At 43.1% G+C, this 24417-nt stretch overlaps 1 protein-coding gene across 1 annotated transcript in view; it reads left to right on the forward strand.

Moving 5' to 3' along the window:
* The window catches only part of PTPRM (protein tyrosine phosphatase receptor type M), a 1525420-nt gene that overhangs the window by 819064 nt on the left and 681939 nt on the right, over positions 1–24417 (forward strand). The window contains exons 10-11 of the mRNA XM_086967355.1: positions 12409–12610; positions 21620–21722. Of these exons, the coding sequence (XP_086823481.1) occupies positions 12409–12610; positions 21620–21722 (305 nt within the window). The remainder of the gene's footprint in view (positions 1–12408; positions 12611–21619; positions 21723–24417) is intronic.

The following is a 24417-nucleotide window of genomic DNA, read 5'->3' on the forward strand; positions in this document are numbered from 1 at the left end:
CTTAGCCAAAATAAAAGCCAAGTCCTGGAATCTACTGTTCGCTTTAGTCTGGCGGCATGGGAAAGCCAGTGTAGTATGCAATGGCGTATTGTGCTGAGGACCTTTCTGGCAATCGTATTTGCTACTACAGCTGTGACCTCCTCCCAATAAGGTACCAATGTAGGGCAGTCCCAAATCATGTGTTTCAGCTCTGCTCCCACTGTCCTGCACCTCGGGCAGGCCACCCCCAGTGTATGGAAGTATCTATTGATGTGGTTCTGGTTCATGTATTCTCTATGCTGGGAAAAAATAGTTTAAAGCGTGCATTTCTGGAGACCTTTGGTACCCTCGCTAATATATTGCCTCAATCATTTCTGGGATGAGGATTGCCAGGGCAGGGGTGACCGAACTATATGATGGTCTGTGCAAAGATTTCTCCCAGAAGTCAAGCTCCAGAACGTGTATAGCTTTCAGTGAAGGTTCTGCAGAACATTGAGTATCGGTGACATAATGTTTGTTTTTTCTTCTGTGCTTTAGAATGATTTCACGTGATCAAAACGAGAAGTCTATGGACCTTGTCAGTGGCCAGTCCAGGTCTCTGTTAGCTTTTGTAAATCAGGCGGGCGGAAAGGGAGGACCTTTCATTGTTATTAAATTTGCGGGGTTCGCATAATGTGACTGTGTTCTCCCTTCTATTTAGTGACCTTTCACATAAAAATTCATCCGGACGTTCAGCCCCAGAAGTAATGTCAACAATGAACCCCCTATACATCCTTTTCTGCCTCAGGTGACTGCACATAAAGTGATGTAGGTTACTTGCATTTTCAGTGCACACACCTTTTGGAGTCTGTCTACAATTTCATTGATCTGTATCCCCCCCCCCCCCCGCCACCCCTTACGGTGTGCAGGAAGTGAATGTACAAGTAATGTTGGCCACTTAATCAACAAGTAGGTTCATTGGCTGACTCAGTGTGTTACAGTTGGACTGTAATTGAACCCATGATGATGTGTGAGCTCAAACATTGGCTTGTCATTTTAATCATTTGTCCAGGCCTTTCACTTAGTTTGCAGTAGTTTCAACTCTGGATTTTATTTCACATAGACAGCATCCCATGGAGCAGATCTTTCCATGGTAGTTCTGTGTGGTTTCCTACAGATTCTTCAAAATAATCTAAACAGATTATCTCCTTGTCATGATGAACACAAGTCGCCTCTCCATTTCGTCCTGGTCTGTGATGAACTTCCTGGGTTTACGGGGCATACGGGCTGCTTTCTTTTAGTTTTCCTTCAGAGGAATTACTCTTGAAAATGAGGGAAACAGCAGACAGGTTGCCATTTCAGAGCAAAATGTTTTCATCCCAGCCATGACTAGAGGGAAACATCCTTTTGTACGCGGTCATTACACCGCGTACCATTACTATGCATGTGTTACAACGCATGCGCTGTAATAACGCGTAGCCTTTAGTACGCATGTTATTACTTTGCATGCGCTGTTAAAACGCATGGGTAGTAATATGGGAGTCGAGGCAGCGATGACTGCTACGGGCACCTACCGAGGAGATACAGGTAAGGACTGTTTAATTTTGTAGGGCTTGTGTTTGCGGAGTAGTGTTGGCCGTGTAGGGTAGTGTTTGTGTGTAGGTACAGGAGTGGGGGATGAGGTAGGGTCGTGCAGGGGTTAGTGTTTTAGGGATTAGTGTAGTGTTGTGGTGTTTGTGTAGTGTAGGGTAGTGTTGGGGGGTCATGCAGGGTAGTGTTTAAGTGTAGGGAGCAGATTGGTGTAGGGACAGGATCGTGCTTGGGATTTTGTTTTAGGGTTTAGGGTACTGTAGTAGTGTTTGTGTAGTGCAGGGTAGTGTTTCAGGGTAGTGTCAGGGGGTTCTGTAGGGAAGTGTTTGCGTGTAGGGGCTGGACTGGGAGTAGGGGGCAGGGTCGTGCTTAGGGCACTGTTTAAGGGTTTAGAGTAGTGTAGTGTTTGTGTAATGGTATGCGAACTAATTGCATGCAAAATAACGAGTCATATTCATGACCAGATGATGGGATAGAGATGCCTTTTCTATGCATTTATGTATACGGTTGTATACTGGGATCCTAGCAGCAGCGCAGAGGGGATACCTTGATGTCCAGCACTCAAGGTGTCTCAAGTTTTGGGGCGTATCTGTTATCAGTCAGTAGCTCCATATGTCCCACAGCCCTTCGGCAGGTACAGCTCTTGTACTCACCCTCTGTGAAACTGCTTTGTTCATAGAGGGAAGAAAGCTGTTCCCTCTTGGCCCTGGGTTGTTTGCTGGGTCAGCTCTATAATGGTCAAGTACAAGCATATTCTGGCAAGAGTGGCCCCAGAAATGTGTCTTCCTAACTGCTCTTCAGCTTTGTACCACACACTGGCCTCAACATTCTCCATTCTCTAGGAGTGCCCAGTCTCCTCCGAAGGCTGGCCCATGTTGCGGTGTAACCTCTTTGTTAAAGAGCAACTAAAACCCTCCTGTTCTAAACATGGTCTCTAAACCATCACGTCCGCCTGTGAGTGAAGACAGCCCCGAAGCTCCAAAGAGAGGCAAGCTTTCGGGAGTCTGCCATGCTGTGCACACTCCTCTGGCTTAACTATTTTAATTTGTGTAATTACATATTGTCATTCAGTTTCCTTTATGTAAAAGCAGACATATAATTTTGACAAATGCGCTTTTCACAAAATAGAAGTAAACATTTTTCGCGCCTTGAAGTTTTGTTCCCTTTTCCTGTTATTGACGGTTTAAAACTGCGCAAATGCAAACCACATATTGAAAGGGATGGGTGCAACACCGTCACGCCGTGGCGACTTTGTACTTACTAAAAGATTATTTGAAGCTGTGTTAATGTTAGTGGGGAGTGGGAGCACTAAAGTGGTCATATGAGAAAATGTCATCCAAAATAGCCCTGACCACGAATATCTTCACTAGCTGTGTGGTCACAGTCTTCTGATGTCATTTTGCTGCTAGATATATTGTGGGGGTGTGGATTGGCACCAAAATAGCTTCAATTATGTGTGTCAGTATCCTGACTTTCTGTACAGGATTTTCCTGTGACTTCATTTCTTGTGCATTGTGGGAGAGTGAGTTAACGAAGAGTATTGCTTTACCCCAAGCTAATTCGATGTTAGGGGTCAGTAGTCTGGATAACTTCCTTTAGAGTTCATTCCTCTGATGTCACCTACACATCATTACTTCCTAAGCAGACCTCATTATGAGTGATTTCAATGAGGTTGTGGGCTGACTCCAATTGTAAAGGTCAGTAGCCTACATCTATACCTCTACAATCATTTCCGGTAGCAATGCTCAGTGCATTCATTTTGAACGACAACTTTGGGTCAGACTTCACAAGTCTTGGGCTTAACATAGGAACCAGCATGGCCACTTAGTACCACTTATTAGGAGTGAGAAAGGGGTAGACCCTTAAAACTCCAGGACCGGGGTCCAAATGTCAATACAGAAAAACAGTGGTCCTGGTTAGGTTACGACTTATACACTGTGTCAAGTGTCTAACACATCAAAATAACACTCGCCACAAATTCATTTATCATCCATAAAAATAAAGGAAATATATATACATTAAACCAAGTGTATGTTTTGTGTGCATTTATTTATGCATAGTTCATATCGACGCAATCTTATTTTTGCGAGCTTTGAGCTTGTATCCAAGAAAGTGAATAACACATAAATACTAGAATGCAATTGTATAGTCATTACATTTCAATGTGCTCTCAGAAGAAAGGGAAGGGAAAGTGTGCAAGTTGTGAGGGACCGGGTAAAGGTGGTGTGACTGGTTTAAGAACATCACGTTGAAATCAAGATGCCTTTACAATCATTATGTACATGGTTCCAAAACTGCATCTAACATAGGTTTAAATTCATTAATTTCTTTGTATCCTATGTTGTGCTCGAGTGGCGTAGTCTACGTTTCGACCCCCAAAGTACGCTGAAAGGGTAACTGCTGCCTCATGTTGGGGTCTTCATCAGGACTGAGAGGTATGAGAGCCTACGAAAATAGTAAGGGAATCAATGACCTATTTATTGTAGACCGGTGAGTGCGCTAAGTTCAGTATGTATTCAGTAAAAAAATTATTTACATACATCATCAGGACGGTAGAAATCTGTGCCGTCTGGGAATGGGCCTGGTAGTGCTCCTGGGAAATCTGTTAAAAAATTAATGGAGACTGGAATTCAGTCGCTAGCTAGACCAGGCTGCTAGGTAGAGAAAAGCTCATGGCTGAAAGGGGAACTTACTTGTGGAACTGCTCCTTACAAGTATAGATAAGTTGCTCCAGGCTTACGTCCTGTTATTCATGGTTCATGGGCGCGCTGTGTGGAAAAGATATTCAAAAAATGAATAACCACACGAATTGTTAACTATGGTATATTCAAAGAAAAGACAATTAACTGCCGGGAAAATGCCCTCTGTGGCGCTAGATCGTGTGTTAAGGGAGTATAACACCATACTGTCAGAGAACTCATTTAAAAACAAGTGAATCCTATGCGCTTTAACGCGCTGAGCAAAAATGCAATAATGGATTAAAAAAGACTAGAATCATTATCTGGCGCAGACACAAGTGTGTCGTCTGGTGTTCGAATTGATTGAAAGTGAACGAGTCACTATTGGGCGTGCACGCTAATAAGTAAAACAAATCATCAGGGTCGATTGTCAGCGAGACTTACTTAAGACGTGCCGTCTGAAGTCCGACCTCTGGGGTTCTGGGCTGGGAATGAGCAACTCGCGGTGCAGCCGCTGAGTGATAGTCAAGTTGGAGGCTCGTCTGCAAAGGGCCAATCGCTACAGAGATGGGGCTTAAAGCGCCGTGCTCTTCTAACGCGTCCTGCGTGAGGAAGGGAATCTCTACAAAAGGCGTCGTGTAGAGCGATTAAGGGAATGTCTGCAAAGTGTCTCTATATCCGTGGTAGAAAATACTACCGTGGTGACCACCCATGTTGTTCAGATTGGGTGTAAGCAAATCCCAAATGATTGTACTGTGACTGCATTACAAATAAACAACAGATAATGCATTAATTGAAAACAAGAAGCACAATTTATACAAATCAACGGTCACAGGCAAAACTAGTAGTTATTATTGGATGGCATCAAAGAATACAATTTAGATATCTCTCTTCCCATTAGATGGTGTAAACTAGTGTTGATGTTGTCAGTTACCACTAAATGTTATCTCAGTGTTAGCAGCCACTTTGATTTGTATTAGAATTCTTTGGTCATATAGAGAAACAGTCATTTGAGAGATTCTAGCCATGGGGTCCCAGGTGGAATATGTTCAATTGAACCCATGGTTGCTTATTATTCAGAATGTCAAATCGCCAGTTTGGAAGGAGGTTATTCTGGGTTTAATCCGGCCATTTGTGCAAAGTTGGCATCCATTTCATTGAGCCCATGGCTGATGGTTTTCAATAGGTACATCCATTTGCATTCTCTAATGTTCATTATGGAGTTCAAATTCCCCCCACGTGGCCCCAGAGAGATCTTTTCCAGGACCAACCATCTTATGGATTCAGGAGTGTGGTTATGTTCCTTGAAGTGTTCCACAAGGGGCGCTCCAACTGTAGAACATCGGATTCTGCTGGAGTGCTGAAAGATTCGATTTTTTACTTTCTGTTTAGTTTGTCCGACGTACATCAAATTGCAGGGGCATAGAATGGCGTAGATGACTCCACTTGTGTTGCAATTTGTAAAAGATTTGAGATCTATAGTCAGATCTTTGTACATCAGTTGTTTAGTTTCCCAGCATGTTGGACATGCCTTGCATGTTGTACATTTGAAATGGCCCACTACATCGGGGAGATTCCACATCCGTTGTATAGTAGGTGCTGCAGGGGTATCCAACATTAAGCGTACTACATGGTCCTTTATGCTTTTTGCTTTTTTGAAAGCATGCATCGGAGGGTCCGGGCTGTCTAGAGTGTCTGCGATAAGGTTCCAGTGTTTGTTGACTATTTTGCGTATTGCATTGCTCTTAGTGCAAAATGTAGTCACACAGATCATCCGTGAATTTGAGAGGTTCCGTGTCTTTGGTGTCAGAAGGGATGGTCGGTCTTGGTACCAAGCTCGTTTCCGTGATCTTTTTACCAGGCGTTGCGGATATCCCCTGTCCACCAGGCAGTTGATTAGATCATCTGATTCCTTAAAAAAGTCCTCTTTATGGGAACAATTCCTCCGAAGACGGAGGAATTGCCCAAAGGGTAAATTGTCTCTCAGGGCCCTTGTGTGGTGACTGGTATACCTCAAAAGTGAATTCCGCTCAGAGGGTTTCCTGAAGAGGGTGGTGTAGAGATGATCCTTATCCTTTAAGCCCCATCTCTGTAGCGATTGGCCCTTTGCAGACGAGCCTCCAACTTGACTATCACTCAGCGGCTGCACCGCGAGTTGCTCATTCCCAGCCCAGAACCCCAGAGGTCGGACTTCAGACGGCACGTCTTAAGTAAGTCTCGCTGACAATCGACCCTGATGATTTGTTTTACTTATTAGCGTGCACGCCCAATAGTGACTCGTTCACTTTCAATCAATTCGAACACCAGACGACACACTTGTGTCTGCGCCAGATAATGATTCTAGTCCTTTTTAATCCATTATTGCATTTTTGCTCAGCGCGTTAAAGCGCATAGGATTCACTTGTTTTTAAATGAGTTCTCTGACAGTATGGTGTTATACTCCCTTAACACACGATCTAGCGCCACAGAGCGCATTTTCCCGGCAGTTAATTGTCTTTTCTTTGAATATACCATAGTTAACAATTCGTGTGGTTATTCATTTTTTGAATATCTTTTCCACACAGCGCGCCCATGAACCATGAATAACAGGACGTAAGGCTGGAGCAACTTATCTATACTTGTAAGGAGCAGTTCCACAAGTAAGTTCCCCTTTCAGCTATGAGCTTTTCTCTACCTAGCAGCCTGGTCTAGCTAGCGACTGAATTCCAGTCTCCATTAATTTTTTAACAGATTTCCCAGGAGCACTACCAGGCCCATTCCCAGACGGCACAGATTTCTACCGTCCTGATGATGTATGTAAGTAATTTTTTTACTGAATACATACTGAACTTAGCGCACTCACCGGTCTACAATAAATAGGTAATTGATTCCCTTACTATTTTCGTAGGCTCTCATACCTCTCAGTCCTGATGAAGACCCCAACATGAGGCAGCAGTTACCCTTTCAGCGTACTTTGGGGGTCGAAACGTAGACTACGCCACTCGAGCACAACATAGGATACAAAGAAATTAATGAATTTAAACCTATGTTAGATGCAGTTTTGGAACCATGTACATAATGATTGTAAAGGCATCTTGATTTCAACGTGATGTTCTTAAACCAGTCACACCACCTTTACCCGGTCCCTCACAACTTGCACACTTTCCCTTCCCTTTCTTCTGAGAGCACATTGAAATGTAATGACTATACAATTACATTCTAGTATTTATGTGTTATTCACTTTCTTGGATACAAGCTCAAAGCTCGCAAAAATAAGATTGCGTCGATATGAACTATGCATAAATAAATGCACACAAAACATACACTTGGTTTAATGTATATATATTACCTTTATTTTTATGGATGATAAATGAATTTGTGGTGAGTGTTATTTTGATGTGTTAGACACTTGACACAGTGTATAAGTCGTAACCTAACCAGGACCACTGTTCACCTGTATTATTATGCAGACCCCTCCCTCTATTGAGTGTTGGCCGTGCTGCATGGGTGGACCTCCTTCTTGTACTCAGCTGTGGGGTGTCTCTAGAGTACCAGTAAGTCACCACTCTGAGCCGACATATTGCATGTGCTATGGGGTGGAGGTGTTTAATGTCTATAATCCGCAGAAAGCATCATATTCTGTGTCCCTCTGAATACTCTTTGCCTGAGCTCATGATTCAGAATTATGGGCCATGCGGGCTGTCGTAGGAATTAATTAATTAGCATGATTCAATACCCCTTTTTATGCTGCAGGACTGTAGGTTGATGGTCCGGTTGGTGACATATGTAACATATCTCTGCACCCCCTGCTGGACAAATCATCCAAAGGGCATTTAGACAGTGGTATGGGATCAGAAAACAGGCCCCTCGGCCCAGTTTCCTTTATTTCCACAAGGTGTCTGGTTCCTTCACCAAGTAAAAGGGTAACCATTTGTACTAAGAGTGCAGTGGTGATTTGTAAGGTGAGTAACTTATTTTCGTTTCTCGTTGAAGACACATTTTAGGTTCCAGTTAATTTGTATGCTGTTGTGTAGGTTTCCATTTGTTATTGATCCTTCGAGCAATACAGGTGTGCGGTTAGAATATCCACATTTATTTAAATTTGCTACATTTTGATACAGAATATTTATTTCACTATTTCTCTCATTTCTGGTCTCTGTGCACAGTTTAAGGCACTTGTGTTTATGAGAATATGTGTACAGTATTCATTACAGTGCTAATAACATGTGACAAATATCAGACACAGGAATAGTAATTAGCACATTAGCAGACAAAGGTGGCAGAGAACATTTTCCGAAATGACTGTCAAACTGTATCTATAACCAGCTAACGAAATGAAAAGAACCACGTCTGTCTGCATTTGAATGCATTTCCTGAACGGTTTTATCAGGTCCTTTAGACTGGGATGGTTCAATTTAACAATCTGGCATTGACAGCAGTAAGGCTTTCACGAGTGAAGCTCTAGTAAAGAAACTGTTGCTTCCGCACTGTTTGTTTGATTTTCTCTTTTCGGAACTTCTTGTCCCCTCTCTGGGACTCTGGTAACATCACCACAGTGCAGCCTGATTTAGTACACTTACATTTTTCAGCTGCTTACCGAACATCCTGCCATATGCTTGGTCCCTAAGTTTGGTGCTAATCAATAAATGTGAGCTTAAGGAAGGCGCAGGTTACTATACTGCCTGTGTCCACTAACAGGTGGACGTGTCTAGGCAAGGCGGGTAGGACTCCATCTAAGCAGTGCACATGTGCAATACGCAGTGGTTCTTAAACTGTGGTTCGCGACTACAGATTAATAACATACATGTACATAAAAAAAAGCAAAAGATGAACAGGAAATGTTAAAATACTGTATAAAGGTGAACGGAATTTGAAACTGGTGGCTAAAATTGAGTCGGTGCCCTTAGCTTGATTCAGGAGAGCAGAGCAAGTACATGAAACAAAATCTAGAATGGTCATTTGGGGCCTTAATTGAAGCACTGGTATACACCTACAAAAAGCCTTCATTAAGCGTAAAAAAGGACAATGTGAAGTGCTAGACTCTAGGATATCGCTTCGCCTATTAGAAATAAACCACATTTTGATATACTCCAACCTTTCCATTAAAACTAAAATTTAATTTATGTAGCTTTTTTGTTTACTCTGTTAACTAAACAGAATATTTAGCAATTTGCATATTTATTTGATTTGTGTTTGTTTCTGTATATTTGTGTATTGTTTTGAGGGTTAAATCCTAGAAATTGCTTACACTTCTGTACCTGGCTTCCAGTAGTGATTCCATGGGGGTCCACAGAAGTCAAACGGTTGACAACCACTGTATGTTGTGCCCTGTTGAAAAGGATCATTAGGAGCAAGGATAGGATGGGGAGGAGGAAGATAATGGACGTTGTACTACATAGCACACTGTACATTTAATTGTGCTTGTTTGCAAGTTGGGTGGAAGAAATTACATTTATTTTCAGAGAATCTGGGAATTTTTGGTCCAGTACAGATATTTTCGTTCCTATGAAATTAACCTAATCACTTGACCACAACCTTTTCCTGAAAAGCAAAAAGGAAGAATTCAGATAGGCGAAAATAAGGTTCTACCTGAATGAGCATATAAAAAGCAATAAAGGACTTAATTTCCTGAAATATTATGGGTACTGGCCACTAATAACCGTGGTGTTTCTCACCCACTACATTTCTTCTCAGCCTTGCAATGTGAGAAGATGTCAGTATGACGGTGATGCCTTGGCTGCCTAACAGCAGACAGAGAGATATCAGGCAGGCTTCGAACATCCGGGGACTTACCTATGGAAGTTTATTATTTTTACCCCATAATTAGCACCGGTGTAGGACCAAAGGGCGGCAGAGACAGCCTATGTATCCTTCAGTACTTTGAAGCTTTACTCTCACCATCAGAGCAGAACATTTTCACGGAGAGTCCTTGAGAAACTCAGTTGGAGTCCATCCAATACACAGAGATAATTCATAGCTGACCATTGAGTGCAAAAGGTCATCAAAAACTTGTTGCTGTGCTGGCAGGAAGCCCTAGCCCCCCCTAAATAAGTCGCAATCGCCTCAAGGTTTAGGCTGACACAACTCAAAATATTGCATAGAGTATACCTATCAGGGCCGGCATGAGTGAAAATGGGATACAGGGAAGACTCCAAGTGCAGAAGGCAATGTCACCTGGAAGGCTCATTCATTCATATAATTTGGGAGTGTAAATACATTAGGACATGCTGGGCGGAAGTGCTCCAATGTATGGAGGAAGTGCTTGGTACAAAGGTTGAACCAGAGACTGGTTGATGTCTTTTAAACATTTGGAAATCAATCGACCTGAGCAGTAAAGAGTAGAACATGGCTATTGATGGGAATGGTGGTAGCTAAAACGTAACATTGCAAGAGCATGGGGGACACATGATACGACAACAAACAAGGCGTGGAAGAAGGACATGGACTGGTGCATGTTAATTGAAAAGACAGTATACGAATCACGGGGATTCTCCAAGAAATGGTCACTAATATGGGACAAATGGAACGTTTAGAGAGGGAATATTTGTGGTCGCCCTCCCTGCAGATAACCCCCTCCCCCACTAATCAGTAAATATCCCAGGTAAAAAAGAGGCAATCAAGAGAGTGTAACGTGCGAGTGTAATAGTGATAGTACATGGATCAATGTAGAGGTGTGTGTTTCTGTATCATGTCACGTAATGGCGTCTGTACCAATCCACTGTCGTCATTAATAAAAAGATTTTTTTTTTAAACCTGTGCTGTGCAGAAGGCGTGGCCCATGCAGGTTAGAGCGGTGGGGTTTGGGGGGGGGTAGGGTGGGTGGGGAGTCCACATACAACGACGAGGGAAACTTAAATTAAAAAACGAAAACCATGGTTTTCTTTTTTTATGTTTCCCTCGTCGTCTTATGTCGACCGCCCCCTCTCCCAACACCATTCTTACCTGCACGGGCCGCACCTGCTGTGCAGTCTGTGTCCGGGGTGGGACCCACACAGTGACCCTGGATTTTCAGTCTTATTCTCTGGCTACAAGACCTCCTCGTGTGTGCAAGGCGAGGGAAGCTGTCGAGTCCTATCCTTTAACCCCGTTGCCACGGGGCTAATTCCCCCGCAATGCTGGGGGGAGAGGGGGGGGGGGCGCTCGCAGCGCCACGGTGCTTGTGACGAGCTCAGCTCGTCACGCTGCGTGGTGGCGCTGTGCTCGTCATGACCACGCCCGTTTCTTTAGAATGCTCAGCACAGCAGCGGAATTATCCCCACGTGTGAGCGCCGCGTGGGTCATGACGAGCTCCGCTCGTCATCAGCACAGCGCAACCGTGACTCATGACGAGCTGAACTCGTCATGAGCACGGGAGGGGTTAAGCCCCTTCTCAGTCTGCTGACGCTGTGGTGTCATTGTCTTGTAGACAAGAGTGCTTTTAATGTATTCTGCAGGTGACCGCTACACTCTCAATAGGAGGTGGGCTGAGTGTGGGTCATCTGTGGTCCCGGTGAGGTTTGTTCAGTAATGTACCTTTTTGTAGCCGTACTTTGATTCTATTGCATAAACATGTTAAATGAAGTCCATGTGCTTTGACATTTTGTACTTAATATGACGTAAATGCAGATGCCCTGTTTGCTCTTTGTGACTCTCGTCAGTGGGCCTTTGCCAGGTGAAAAATTGTAATTTGTGTGGAAACCTGCTCCAACAGTCTTGCGTACAGCCAGATACGTCCGCGTATCAGTACAAACGTAAATAAATGGCTTTTCATCCCCAAGGGAAACTTGGCAGAAGAGCTGCTCTTATCAGCACAAGTTAAGCCTGCTGAAGCCAGGGCCTTATTATGGGCTGGCCGATAAAAATTAGGAACTGTCCATCATGCCTTTTTTTTCCTTCTGTGTTTCTTGTTTAGGGCCCACGGCAAAGTGACTTGAAAAACGACATTCAGAAAACCAACAACTTCAGGGTATTAACTTAAGCCATGGCCCGTCTTTTACAGCAGTAATCTACCTGGCTAAAGCCCGCCTATCGATAAAAGTAATAACTCATAACAGTTTTGGCCGAGTCTCAGCCTTGGATTCGGGATTTGAAGTGCATGAAAGAGTGAGGCAGCTTATCGTAAAATGTCTGACACAGCATACATCAGGAGGGGTTTACTGGATGGAGGGGCTGCTATCTCTGCCATCTGCTCGCGATATTTCACCGGCGTCTGCTTCTTTTTCAGATCTCCTACAAGGAAGTCAGTTGCTTTGATACGGAGAGAGATCTTTCCAATCAAAGCGGAAGGGTTTTAAAGCTTGGCAACGAAACGCACCACCTCTTCTTTGGACTCTACCCCGGCACCACGTACTCCTTCACAATCAGAGCCAGCACGGCAAAAGGCTTCGGACCGGCTGTCACGAGCCAGTTCACCACGAAAATCTCAGGTACTGTACCAGGCTGCAAGAACGCCTTTCTTTATTGCAGTCTGTTTGTGCACCTCATATTTCGCTCTTTTAATTTTCGCCCTTCTATAACACTAACTTGTTTTGCTACATATAATATTTAATGCCATCGTTTTTGCAGTTTCTAAATGCAATAAATAGCTGATATTACCCTAACTCAATTTAAGAGCGAGTACTCAAGGTATCCGCCTTGGAAGAAGAAAAATCAGATGTGGTTAGGGTTACCAACTGGCATGGGTGCAAATTGAGGACCGTCAGTGTAAACATTCAGTACAAAGGGTCAAAATTCAGGACACAAATTCAGGACAGAAGGTCAAAATTCAGGACAAAAATTTGGGACAAAAACATAAGTTTGACAGATATATCAGAGGAGGTAGCACAATAATATAGTAAGTAAATAAACAACCAAAATAAATTCAAGTCAAAATAAGTTTATATAAAGTTGAGGCAATCGTTCACTTCACAGTTTCAGTATGCGCACAACTTTGCAAAGCGACATCGGGCCCTTTCTGCAATCAAGATTTGTGCTAATAACAAATATCAATAAATAGTATTTTTTTATTTGTATGTTGAAATCTGTCTTTTAAATGTACAGTGAAAACGGTGCTAGTTATTTGTATTTTCTCCAGCATGACGCCAAGGCAAAAGCACAATGCTTTGCCCTAGTCCCATGCAGGAGAAGGCACCACACAAGCTGTCCCTACAATTAGGCCCATTGTCGTTCTATAAGTGCTAATCAGCTGCACTCTCAGAATGACAATGGGCCGCTCCACAGTCTGTGCGAAGGAGGTCCGGGAGGGGCCTCTACAGATTAAAAGATAAGAGCGAAAGGCCCCGAGTGAAATCTTTTTAACTTACGGGGCCTCTCGCATGGGAAACAGCATTCCTTACTGAGCTTTCCCATTTCGATACGGACACCTTGTGGACATCATACTAAAATGATGGACGATCCGTGAAGTTTATGGACGGTTGGTCACCCTAGATGTGGTCGCCTCTGCAGATCATACCGTTCTCTGAATCGAGTACTTAACTCACTCGGCTATGTTGCTGGTATTGTGTGTCCCACAGTCGTAAAAGGGTGGCTTAGTCTAAAGTGCCATTTGTTGCGACTTGCAACTTCAAATACTTGATACACAGCAACCAAGAGCAAGTACCATACATTCTAGCAACCAAGAGCAAGTACCATACATTATAGCAACCAAGAGCAAGTACCATACATTATAGCAACCAAGTGCAAATAGCATACATTCTAGAACCAAGAGCAACTACAAAACATTCTAGCAACCAAGAGCAAGTACCATACATTCTAGCAACCAAGCAAGTAAAATACATTTTAGCAACCAAGAGCAAGTACCATACATTCTAGCAACCAAGAGCAAGTGCAATACATTCTCGCAACCAAGAGCAAGTACCATACATTCTAGCAACCAAGAGCAAGTGCAATACATTCTCACAACCAAGAGCAAGTACCATACATTCTAGCAACCAAGAGCAAGTGCAATACATTCTCACAACCAAGAGCAAGTACCATACATTCTAGCAACCAAGAGCAAGTGCAATACGTTCTCGCAACCAAGAACCATACATTCTAGCAACCAAGAGCAAGTACCATACATTCTAGCAACCAAGAGCAAGTACCATATATTCTAGCAACCAAGAGCAAGTACTATACGTTCCAGCAACCAAGAACAAGTACCATACATACTAGCAACCAAGAGCAAGAACCATACATTCTAGCAACCAAGAGGAAGTACCATACATTCTAGCAACCAAGAGTAAGTGCCATACATTCTCTGACTTGGGTCGCCAACAGTGACAGATTTACGGAACTGTGTTCTCAAACATGGGTCACGCGAGACTATATGAAAATGGAAGGCAGAACAGCCAGGAAGTTCAATGAAACTTAATACAACTAATTCATGCTCCTTTGAACATGTGTAGGTTAAAGAAGAACTTAACTGTGAAATTAATAGAGTGCACCTGTAGGAGGTGGACCATGAGCTGGATGTCTTATTTTATTTGTTTTCTTCCAGTGTGGATGAATAGACATTTTGAAGATGATAGCACTGTGGCTTCCAGCACATTGCTTGGCCAGTGATGTTATGATCGCACCTTCTCCATTGCAAGGATTGGGTGTTGCTGTGTACTCTCCCAAGACAGGGGCATGGAAGAGACCTACACCATGTCAACCATATTCCATACTCCAATGTCTACAGGGAGTACACCAAACCTTTTGAAAGTTTTCCACCACTCGCATCATTCACCCCCATTGTTTAAAGTGAAACAAGCACTAGCCTTTCAAGGTCAACTGCTCAGATCGGATTCTGGCCCTGAAGCGCTCAATCTGCCCACAGCTAAACACATTATATCAGTGTCTCTGTTCATAGTCATTAATGAGACATGGGTTGACCCTACAGATGGCATCCTGCAGCAGCCCTTACTAAGAACTTTGCACATTCTCTCTTATGCCACACAGTTATTAGATGAGGCCTGGGGCTATTTGCTTTATAAAGCTCTAATGAAAATAACTACCATACACTGCCCACACATCTCTTAATTGTGCATTCTATTTCACCACCTCTTTGAATGTGTACACTGTAACCATTTATGACCTGTTCGGGTCTGTCAACTCCTTTTTTGGAGCCTTTGATGCCATGGTTAACTCACTGTTGCCTACAATCTCTCTCACGATTCTTGGAGATCTCAACTTTAAAAAGTAATCAACAAAGACATCCGATTTCTCCCGTCACATTACTCGCCCCACCTTTCTCACACACTTGATAATCCCTTAGACTTGATTCTTATGTCCACCCGTCCTGCCATACTTGGCAGCTACCCCCGCTACCTTTCCAACTTCCAAGACAAAGAATCCAGCTACTAAGTGAATATACCACCAAAAAACCTGTGTCTGTATCCTTTATCAAAACCATGAAGATCTTGCTTGTCTGATCAACACCACATCTTTTCTGAATTCAATTATTCAATTATGCTTTAACCCTTTCGATGCTGATGACGAGCTCAGCTCGTCATCACCCACGGGTGTCGTGTGCTGATGACAAGCTGAGCTCGTCATGGTGCCACTAAAATGGCATTTTCCAGCACAGGGGGGGGGGAACGCCCAGCAGCCATGTGGTTAAGAATGGCATTTGATCCAATGTCCTATAAGCACCTTCACACAGAAACCCGCTTCCACAACCTTTGATCACTCCTGTCTCCTACTCAATAGAAACTAACACATGCCCACTCCTTTGCATATATGCAAAACCCAGACTCTTTATGACTGTAGGCCTAAAAAGTGGCAGTGGACGACCTTAACTCAGCAGTGGAACTTGCTAAATATTATTAGATTTAGAACTTAATCTCCCGTTTATTTTTGCATCCCCACCTGTTTTACAATTCTCACCTGCAGCATCGGCAGCCTTCTCTCTCCACCACAGTTATCCATCGATTGATCTCCCATCTCTGAAACAGACTTCGCCCCCTACTTCTCAATGAAGATGTCCGATATCAGAACAGCCCTCGTTGGTAGCATCTCCTCCCTGCACCCCCACCAATGGCACCAAATTATCTTACTTCCAGTTTACATCTCAGATTGAATTAATGAATGTCCTCAAAACTGCTAACCCAGCCAGTGCACCACCTAACCCTTTTTGCCCTCAAACTCTTAAGCCTGTCTCTTGCATCGCCTGACATGACTCATTAATTACTTTCTCAACTCAAGCACCTACGTTGCATTTAGTTGCCAGTAGTCTTGCCTTTGCTAAATCAATCTCACTTTTCCTGCCATTTTCACTCTCTGTCCCATCCTTTATTCTCAACAACTGATTGTCTTTTATCCAACCATGTTACCGTCTTTCTCACCTTGCGGAACTCGCTCAGTTCTCTTTGTCAATCAGTCTTCTATTCTCCACATTCTACATAAACATTCTATTGGCATGTGACCAACTTCATTTCTTACAGCCCAGCTAAGTCACCTCATCTAGCGCCATACTCCCTGACCTCTCATCAGTGTCTACTACTGTAGGCCAGTCGACCATACGGTCTATCCTAATCTTCAGTGATATCTCTGAAAAATCTATTGCCATTTCCCTTTCCTCTCTCTTCAGTTGGTCCTTCTTAGTTTCTTGGGATTTATTGCTCACACATACATTTGCTTGCTTATTAGCTTCTCACAAGACTCTTTCTTGGTTTTTGTCCCATTCTCTGTGCAGGTCATGTTCCTTGGGGACATCTTTGTTTTAATTCATTCTTTACATAAATTATACCTAATTTTTTTCCCAATCCCTTTCTTTTACCATTCCCATCTGAAACCCACCTCCCTAATTCCAGTTATGGGACTTGATTTACTCAGGCAGAATTAATGAAAAATCTACCAAACATTTATTCCATTGGGACAATTAAGATCCACGTCAATGTCCGAATTTCAGTAGCATCAAGCAAGCAAACCAAAGAAAGTCTCTTCCTGAAGCCAGACTTGGAATTGCCTCCGTCATCTTTTCTAAGGTATTTCATCCTAGACGTACCCAAGAAGGTAAGATCTGAGGGATGAATGCACAAATACAGTTCCTCAATCACGACTGAGCAACCTAGCCCAAACCCACCAAGACATTTAACCAGAAACAACTGTTAATAGTCTACCACAGTCTTACAAAAGGTCAGGTAGTCCAATGTAACCCCTTCAACCTTCAACAGCTCATTAAGTTCACCTAACTGAAACTTCTAGAATATATATATATTTTTTAAATCGAGCTTTATTTGCATTGTATGATACATTCATAAAAGCAGGAATACATAAAATATAATAACATTTACTCAATAAATGGAAGAACAGACAGTTTCATTAAAAACAACTTATAAAAATGCACAATAAATCTAGACCGATGCAAACAGAGCCATAATTATATTTGTTCATATGCTAACTGGGTCTTTACAAATATGCGAAGACTTCCTCTGGTTAAAAACTGACGATAAATAGGATGCCATGATACAGAAAAACAGGGAGGTGGACAATGACTGTGAAACAGTTATGCACGACATTGTGTAAATGTATGCTCATATAGGCAGATTAAAAGCAATCTCTTCCTCGGGGTCTTAAAATGTTGACAAAATAGCACTATATGCATTGTACTCTGATGAGACACATTGTCACAAGGACATTTAATGAGAGACCGTGACCAATAATTAACAGATGGTTAAGTTATCAATCAATAAAATACATTTAAACTAAATTAAGTAAGAAAAAGTCTATGTTTAGCATTATGTACAAATACTAGATACGTTTGAAATTCATCAGTTGACACTGGGTTTAACAAATTCAGAGGTTACTCTGAGGTCCTCAAACAAAGCAAGACAGGCCTGTTTGAGATATTTTCTGCAAATTTGAAGTAGTGTGTGGGGAGAGTTAACCACTTCGGTGCTCACGACGGCTCCAGGCCGTCATGAGTCACAGTAGTCGTGTGCTCATGACGGCCTGGAGCTGTCATGCAGTTGCCTCTCCGCCCACACACGATTAATTATTCCCCAGTGTGGGCGAATTAATCAGTGGGCGGAGTTCTGACGAGTCCAGGCCTTCATGAGCACACTCCTACCGTGATTCATGACGGCCGTCATGAGCACCGCGGCGCCGCACCCACACCCCCGGCACTGCGGCGAAATTTGCACCGCGGCAAAGGGGTTAAAGTATTCTGGATGCCCTAGATCAGAGCACAGGTTTTTAATATAATTCAGCAAGGCAATTTGAAAGGAGAGACATGAATTAAGACAATCTCCAATATTCTCCTGTTTGAGTTTAGTGTCTTCTGAGGTCAAAATCTTATGCCAGAGTAAGAGCGATTGTGATCTAGCAGCATCTGATATAAAAGGGGTACCCAGTTCAGAGTGGCAAATTACTGTGGGGAAAGTCTAAGGGATCAATAAAAGTGGGAGAGGGGGTGATGTTAATCAATTGATAGTATTGGGAATTTGCCAAGATGGATACATTACAGAATGTCAGATAGTTTGAAATGTAAACAGCTAGACCACCCTTTGCTCTTCAAACTTTCAAAGGAACTGCTGATACATGTAAGGTCCTGTATCCATTAATATGTATAAGTTCTACGCTCCAGGTCTCCTGTACACATAGGATATGAACCTTAATGACAAAATTCACCCATTCCAAGTTATCAACCCTATCCCTGTAGCCCTGGCACATCCCATAAAAGGGTACTACATGGTAAAGCTTATGTGCTTGGGTCAGTGAGAATAGTTGAATGTAAATGGCCACCCAGGATGTCACAATGGGGAGAGTGAGCAAAACTGTCCAGGGATAGGGACAGGGAAGGTATGGCGGGGGGGGGATGGGTGTAGGGCTAATGTGTCTACTAAGACCAACAGTAATTGAGGTGGGGGCTAATGCTATTTCTACATAAAGTCAGTTCACACTAGCTAAAGAGAACAGTGTTTATTAGCAATTTCAGGTTGGTACTGCAAAATTATGTGAAGGTGTATGATTGGTTGGGATGCAAGGGTACGATTGAAAGGGTGGACTGCAAAATAAAGGGAGGTGGCTGATAAAAATATTCAAGCAGTAGCACCGAAACTTGGTGTGGAGAAACTTTAGGGGATCAGGTTCTGGACAGAATAGTATTCACTAGACTATGGGATTTAAAAAATCAACACAACACACTCCCCCTATAAGTTTTTTTTTGTAACTTTCCTACTTATCTAACCCTTCTCACCATTTTGAAATCATCAAAAAGGACGGCTCTTCGGTTGGTTTTGGTACCCGGCCAGTTGACGGATTTGTTTCTCAGACTTCCCAAGATTCAGGTTCAGCCCCATGACTGATAGGCACATTTACTAGAATGACAACATATGGGGTAACTGCAAGAGGTAGATCCAGTGTCTCCCCAATTTCACCCACCATTCCTGCCATTAGAGTGTTACGTTACTGATTATTAGGTTGGCCAGAGAGGGTTAGCATGTGAAAGTGTGTGGGGGTGGGGAAACTCTATACTATCATCTGTGGTTGGCAAAATATGATCTGCCAAGCAATTGTTTTTGGGCGTTGGATTAGTATCCCCAGTGTTCATCCGAGTTGTGGGTTGGGGAACCACACTGTATGAAATACCAGGTAATGTCATAGTGGGAGCCTTGATTGTTCCAGGTCTGGACTGCTTAGCGGCTATGGATCTATTAGAGCTTAGCCGATCCAGACAACTGGAGGTGATACTCTCTACATGCGTCAACCTAGAGATAATGGAATCAAAAAGGACCTTAACCGTGGATATCAGCACTTGGAGTGAATCAGACAGCATTTATCTCCCAAGGGTGGCGTGGATGGTGTTACTCTCAGCTTATTGCTGTTGGATCTGGGGAGTGCCTTGACCTGGGGCTTAAAAGATACTGCTGTCACAGCTGGTCTGTGAGGTCAACTGGGCGTCCTCATCCGCTTTGGTGGTGGTTGCAGCCTGGGGTCGGGTGGAGAGGAACAAACAGGGATGGAACATACAAGGTGTGATCCCCCTGCTGCAGCGTCGGGCCCAGTTGATTTAACTAAGTCCTAGCATGTAAGATCGACCGTGGGAATAGAAGGCAGGCCTTGATTACACGTGGGCAAACTCTTTTCTATACTGGAGATTTCCTTCTCAGTATTCCCCATATCCCCTGACAAATAGTCTGAAATTATCAAATGGGCTTTCACAGATGCATTAGGGGCCGAAACAGGATATTTTAACTTGGCCATGGCAGAAGGATGCTTCCTTTTATCCTTAGGTGATTTAAGTAATGACTTATTTAGCACAGCAAATTATTATCTTTGGGCCTAAGCCTAGGGCCAAGATGGAGGCCAGGTCAGAGTTGAAAAATTATACAGCACAGAAACGTCAGCTGCATTAGACAAGATGAAGCGTCTTCACAAAACCCCCAACAACAGTCAGGCAATAAGTCAATAGTGGTGAAGGGCAGCATTAATTATTAGCTCGGAGGTGAAGCTAATCACACAGTTTCTCCACGCCCGAAGAAGCAGGAGCCAGCAGAACAGCCCTGGATGCAGGTGTTAGAGGGTGGCCTCGCCGGCCTCCTATGGTTGATGAAGGGGGCAAGACGGGACCACCCTTCACACGGGCGCATCCCCTGGAGCGGGTGTAATAGACGTTCTTTATAGCGCCCAACACAGATTAGCCAAATTTAAAGGGCCACCTTCTGAAGTCCTTGTGCAGCCTGGGACATACGGTCCCTCCTTTCAGCTTGCCAGTAAAAGCGTCTCCAAGCGTCTTCAACATTGGAGCAGTCATTAGGCCAGATAATTGCATTCTAATTCTTTTGACTGGAATTGCCCAGACTGCACTACCAAATGAACTAGCCAGACCATTACTTACACAATAGCCCAATAAAACTACTCTTACCCCACCCAATCAGCTCTATCACCTGTCTCATTCCGAACCCACCAATAATCAGTGCCAAATTAAAAGATCCTTGAAAGCACACCATCTACACACATAACCTTAAATTTAACGTTTTCACAGAGAAGATCCCCTGATTTTTATGTTTGAGATGTCTTAAGTTCATCCTTATAACTCTGAATTTTTCCCAGTTAATTCATAAAAAGCGGACAGCAGAAGTCGAAAACATTGAGCAGATATTGTCTGTCTCTGTTTCCCGCTTGTTAAGACCCCCATTCCCCCAAAAAAGAAGCGCGTGACTCTGTGCCTAGCCGGTGTAGCTCTTCATGATAGCGCCCTTTGTATGAGGGTGTACAGAACCTGCGAAGTCACTTGTGATGGTTTAGTCATTAATTTGACAGAACTTTAAGATGAAAGAAAAGTAAGACCCATTTTTGGCCAAGTTACCTTTGTGGTTCTCATAAATTACTAGAAAAAACCGTACCTGTGGGAGTGTCCTTTGATGCTTTGATTGAAAGGTTTGTCCTTCATGATGTTCATTGTCTTGCTAATGTCCCTTCCAGTATCATGCACAAGCATCAAGGTTTTGTTCCATGGTCTCTTTCTGCAGCTCCATTGATGCCAACATACGAACTCGAGACTCCTTTGAACCAGACTGACAGCACCGTGACAATTATGCTCAAGCCGGCTCAGAGCAGAGGCGCCCCTGTAAGGTACGAAGAATAAAGACCCTTATCAAATTGTAATTGATTAATTGCGAAAAAGCCTTCCCTGGGAATTCTTTGCTACCTTGAATTCAATTTCCGAATAGATGTCTGTATCCGCTCTAATTACATTTAAGAGCCATAGGAAATTAAAGGTTTTTAATGGCTAGTTTTCTAGCATTGTTTAAAGCTGGATGCCCTTTGAAGACCAGGAACCAAGGGGGAGCACTGCTGTGTGAGCGACCGCTGAACTTGTCAAATTCAAAGTTTAACTGGCCGCCAGTAGTCAATAGACAGACACACACACACACACACACACACATATATATACACTTATATATACACACACAAACATATATATGCATATATATATATATATATATATATATATATATATATATATATATATATATATACGCACACACACACACACATTACCTACTGGCGATAGCCAGTAGGTATATATAGTTAGGATTTTTTCCCTATGGGATTTCTGAAAATTCTATGTCTAATAACTTTGGCGTTTGTGGACGGAATTGGCTGAAATTTTCAGGAAAATGGCACATTTTGTTTCTGAGCAGCTCCTGGAAATTTGGGGGGGGTTCGTCAAGGGGGGGTCGAGAAAAAAGGGGGGTCCCAAAACGCGTTTTTCCCATGTTAATTTCCATAGGGCGGTTGGACTCACTTTTAGCCCGAACGGCTGAATGGATTTCCACGAAACTTGGCAAAATTGTAGGGACTGTTAGCCCGATGTGCCTTTGCTAGGTCTCAATATATGTGCTTCAGTGAATTTTGAGAAATTAACGTTTAAAACAAGATATATATCTGTAACAGCGCTCCGGGCTGCGCTCCGGTCCGCTTACTTTTCGCGTATCGGAACTTTGCGAAGCGAAGCTGATTGGCTCTCCGGTGTCTGTCAACATTCTAAACAGTCCGGCGCGGCCGCCATCTTGTCTCTCGGTAGGATCGAGAGACAAGAGGAGGCCAAAACAAAGGGGGAAATGAAGGAAAGGGGGCAAGGTAGACCCCTTCTGATCCCCTAGGATTGATGAGGGGATATTATAGAGTCACGCTGGGCCCAAAAAAAAAAAAAAAAAAAATCCTATTTTTTCGCCGTAGAGACGCGTCTTGGTACGCGAACCGGGCAGCTAACCGGGAAGCTAACTGGCAGTGTAACGGGAGTCTGACGAGTAGCTGATTGGCTGTCAACATTGTAAACAGTCCGGAGCGGCCGCCATCTTGTCTCTCGGTAGGATCGAGAGACAAGAGGAGGTCAAAACAAAGGGGGAAATGAAGGAAAGGGGCAAGGTAGACCCCTTCTGACCCCCTAGCATTGATGAGGGGATATTATAGAGCCACGCTGGGCCCAAAAAAAAAAAAAAAAAATCCGTTTTTTTCGCCGTAGAGACGCGTCTTGGTACGCGAACCGGGCAGCTAACCGGCAGTGTAACGGGAGTCTGAGGAGAAGCTGATTGGCTGTTATCATTGTAAACAGTCTGGAGCGGCCGCCATCTTGTCTCTCTGTGGGATCGAGAGACAAGAGGTGGAAAAAAAAAAAGGTGTAAATGAATGAAAGGGGTAAGGCAAACCCCTCCTGAACCCCTAGGATTGATGAGGGGGCTATTAAAGTTCCCTGGGGGGTGAAAAAAAAAATTGTGATTTTTCGCGGTAAAGGTGCTTCCTGGTACGTTAACCGGGCAGCTAACCGGCAGCGTAACGGGAGTCCGACATATTGTGTTTTTTGAACGTTTATGATATGTGCACGTGTGGATTTTGTCTAATTAAGGTTAAAAAAATATATATATATCTTTAAGCGTGTTCTGGCGTGCTTACGTTTTGGGTTTGGTTTGCGCTGCAGAGACGATACGTCACGGTTATGCGATGCATCATGAGGCGTCTCACGGGCTACGTGATACGTCACTTAATAAAGAATATATTTTACAGCTATAGATATTAGCTTTTAAAAAACCAATGAAATTCACAGAAAAAACCATAGGTTATAGACCATATATAGTTAGGAATTAGCATTTACAAAACCTTGAAAATTCACTGAAAAAACCATAGGTTATAGACCATATATAGTTAGGGATTAGCATTTAAAAAACCTTATTTTACTCGCATAAAACCATTGAAATTCCATATATAGTTAGATGCGCTAACTATATATCGCGCACCCGCAATCCACTGCTGATGATGTCACATATTACATCATTCATGACATGGTCAGTGACATCACTGATGACATCACTGATCACAACATCCAGTGACTGTATGTTTCTGTAAAGTTAAAATATGTCTTACATATTGAAGAATGAGTGGATGTATAAATGTCTGGATGAAGGATTTAGTAGGTGCATGACTGATTGTATGAGGGAGTGATTAAATGTGTCTCACTGAGTGCATGGGTTAGTGATTAAACTGTATTAATTTGTGCATCATTATATCTGTTGTTCTGTAAACTGCTGCATGTGTTGATCAGTAGCTATATGAATAACTATATGGGTTATTGATTGGTTGCTCAAGTATTTGTATGGGAGACTGAGTATATGTGTGAGTGGCTGGGAGGTGTGTGACTCTGTGCATAGATGTGTGAGCAGTTGATTCACTAGATGTATGGTTTCAAAAGTGCATGTGGAAACAGCTGTATGGGCGGTTGACTGTGTGCATGAGTGTATTGGTGAGTGAATGGATATCTCAGTGCTAC

The sequence above is a fragment of the Lissotriton vulgaris genome, chromosome 4_1, assembly GCF_964263255.1.
Source record: "Lissotriton vulgaris chromosome 4_1, aLisVul1.2, whole genome shotgun sequence".
Lineage (NCBI taxonomy): Eukaryota > Metazoa > Chordata > Amphibia > Caudata > Salamandridae > Lissotriton > Lissotriton vulgaris.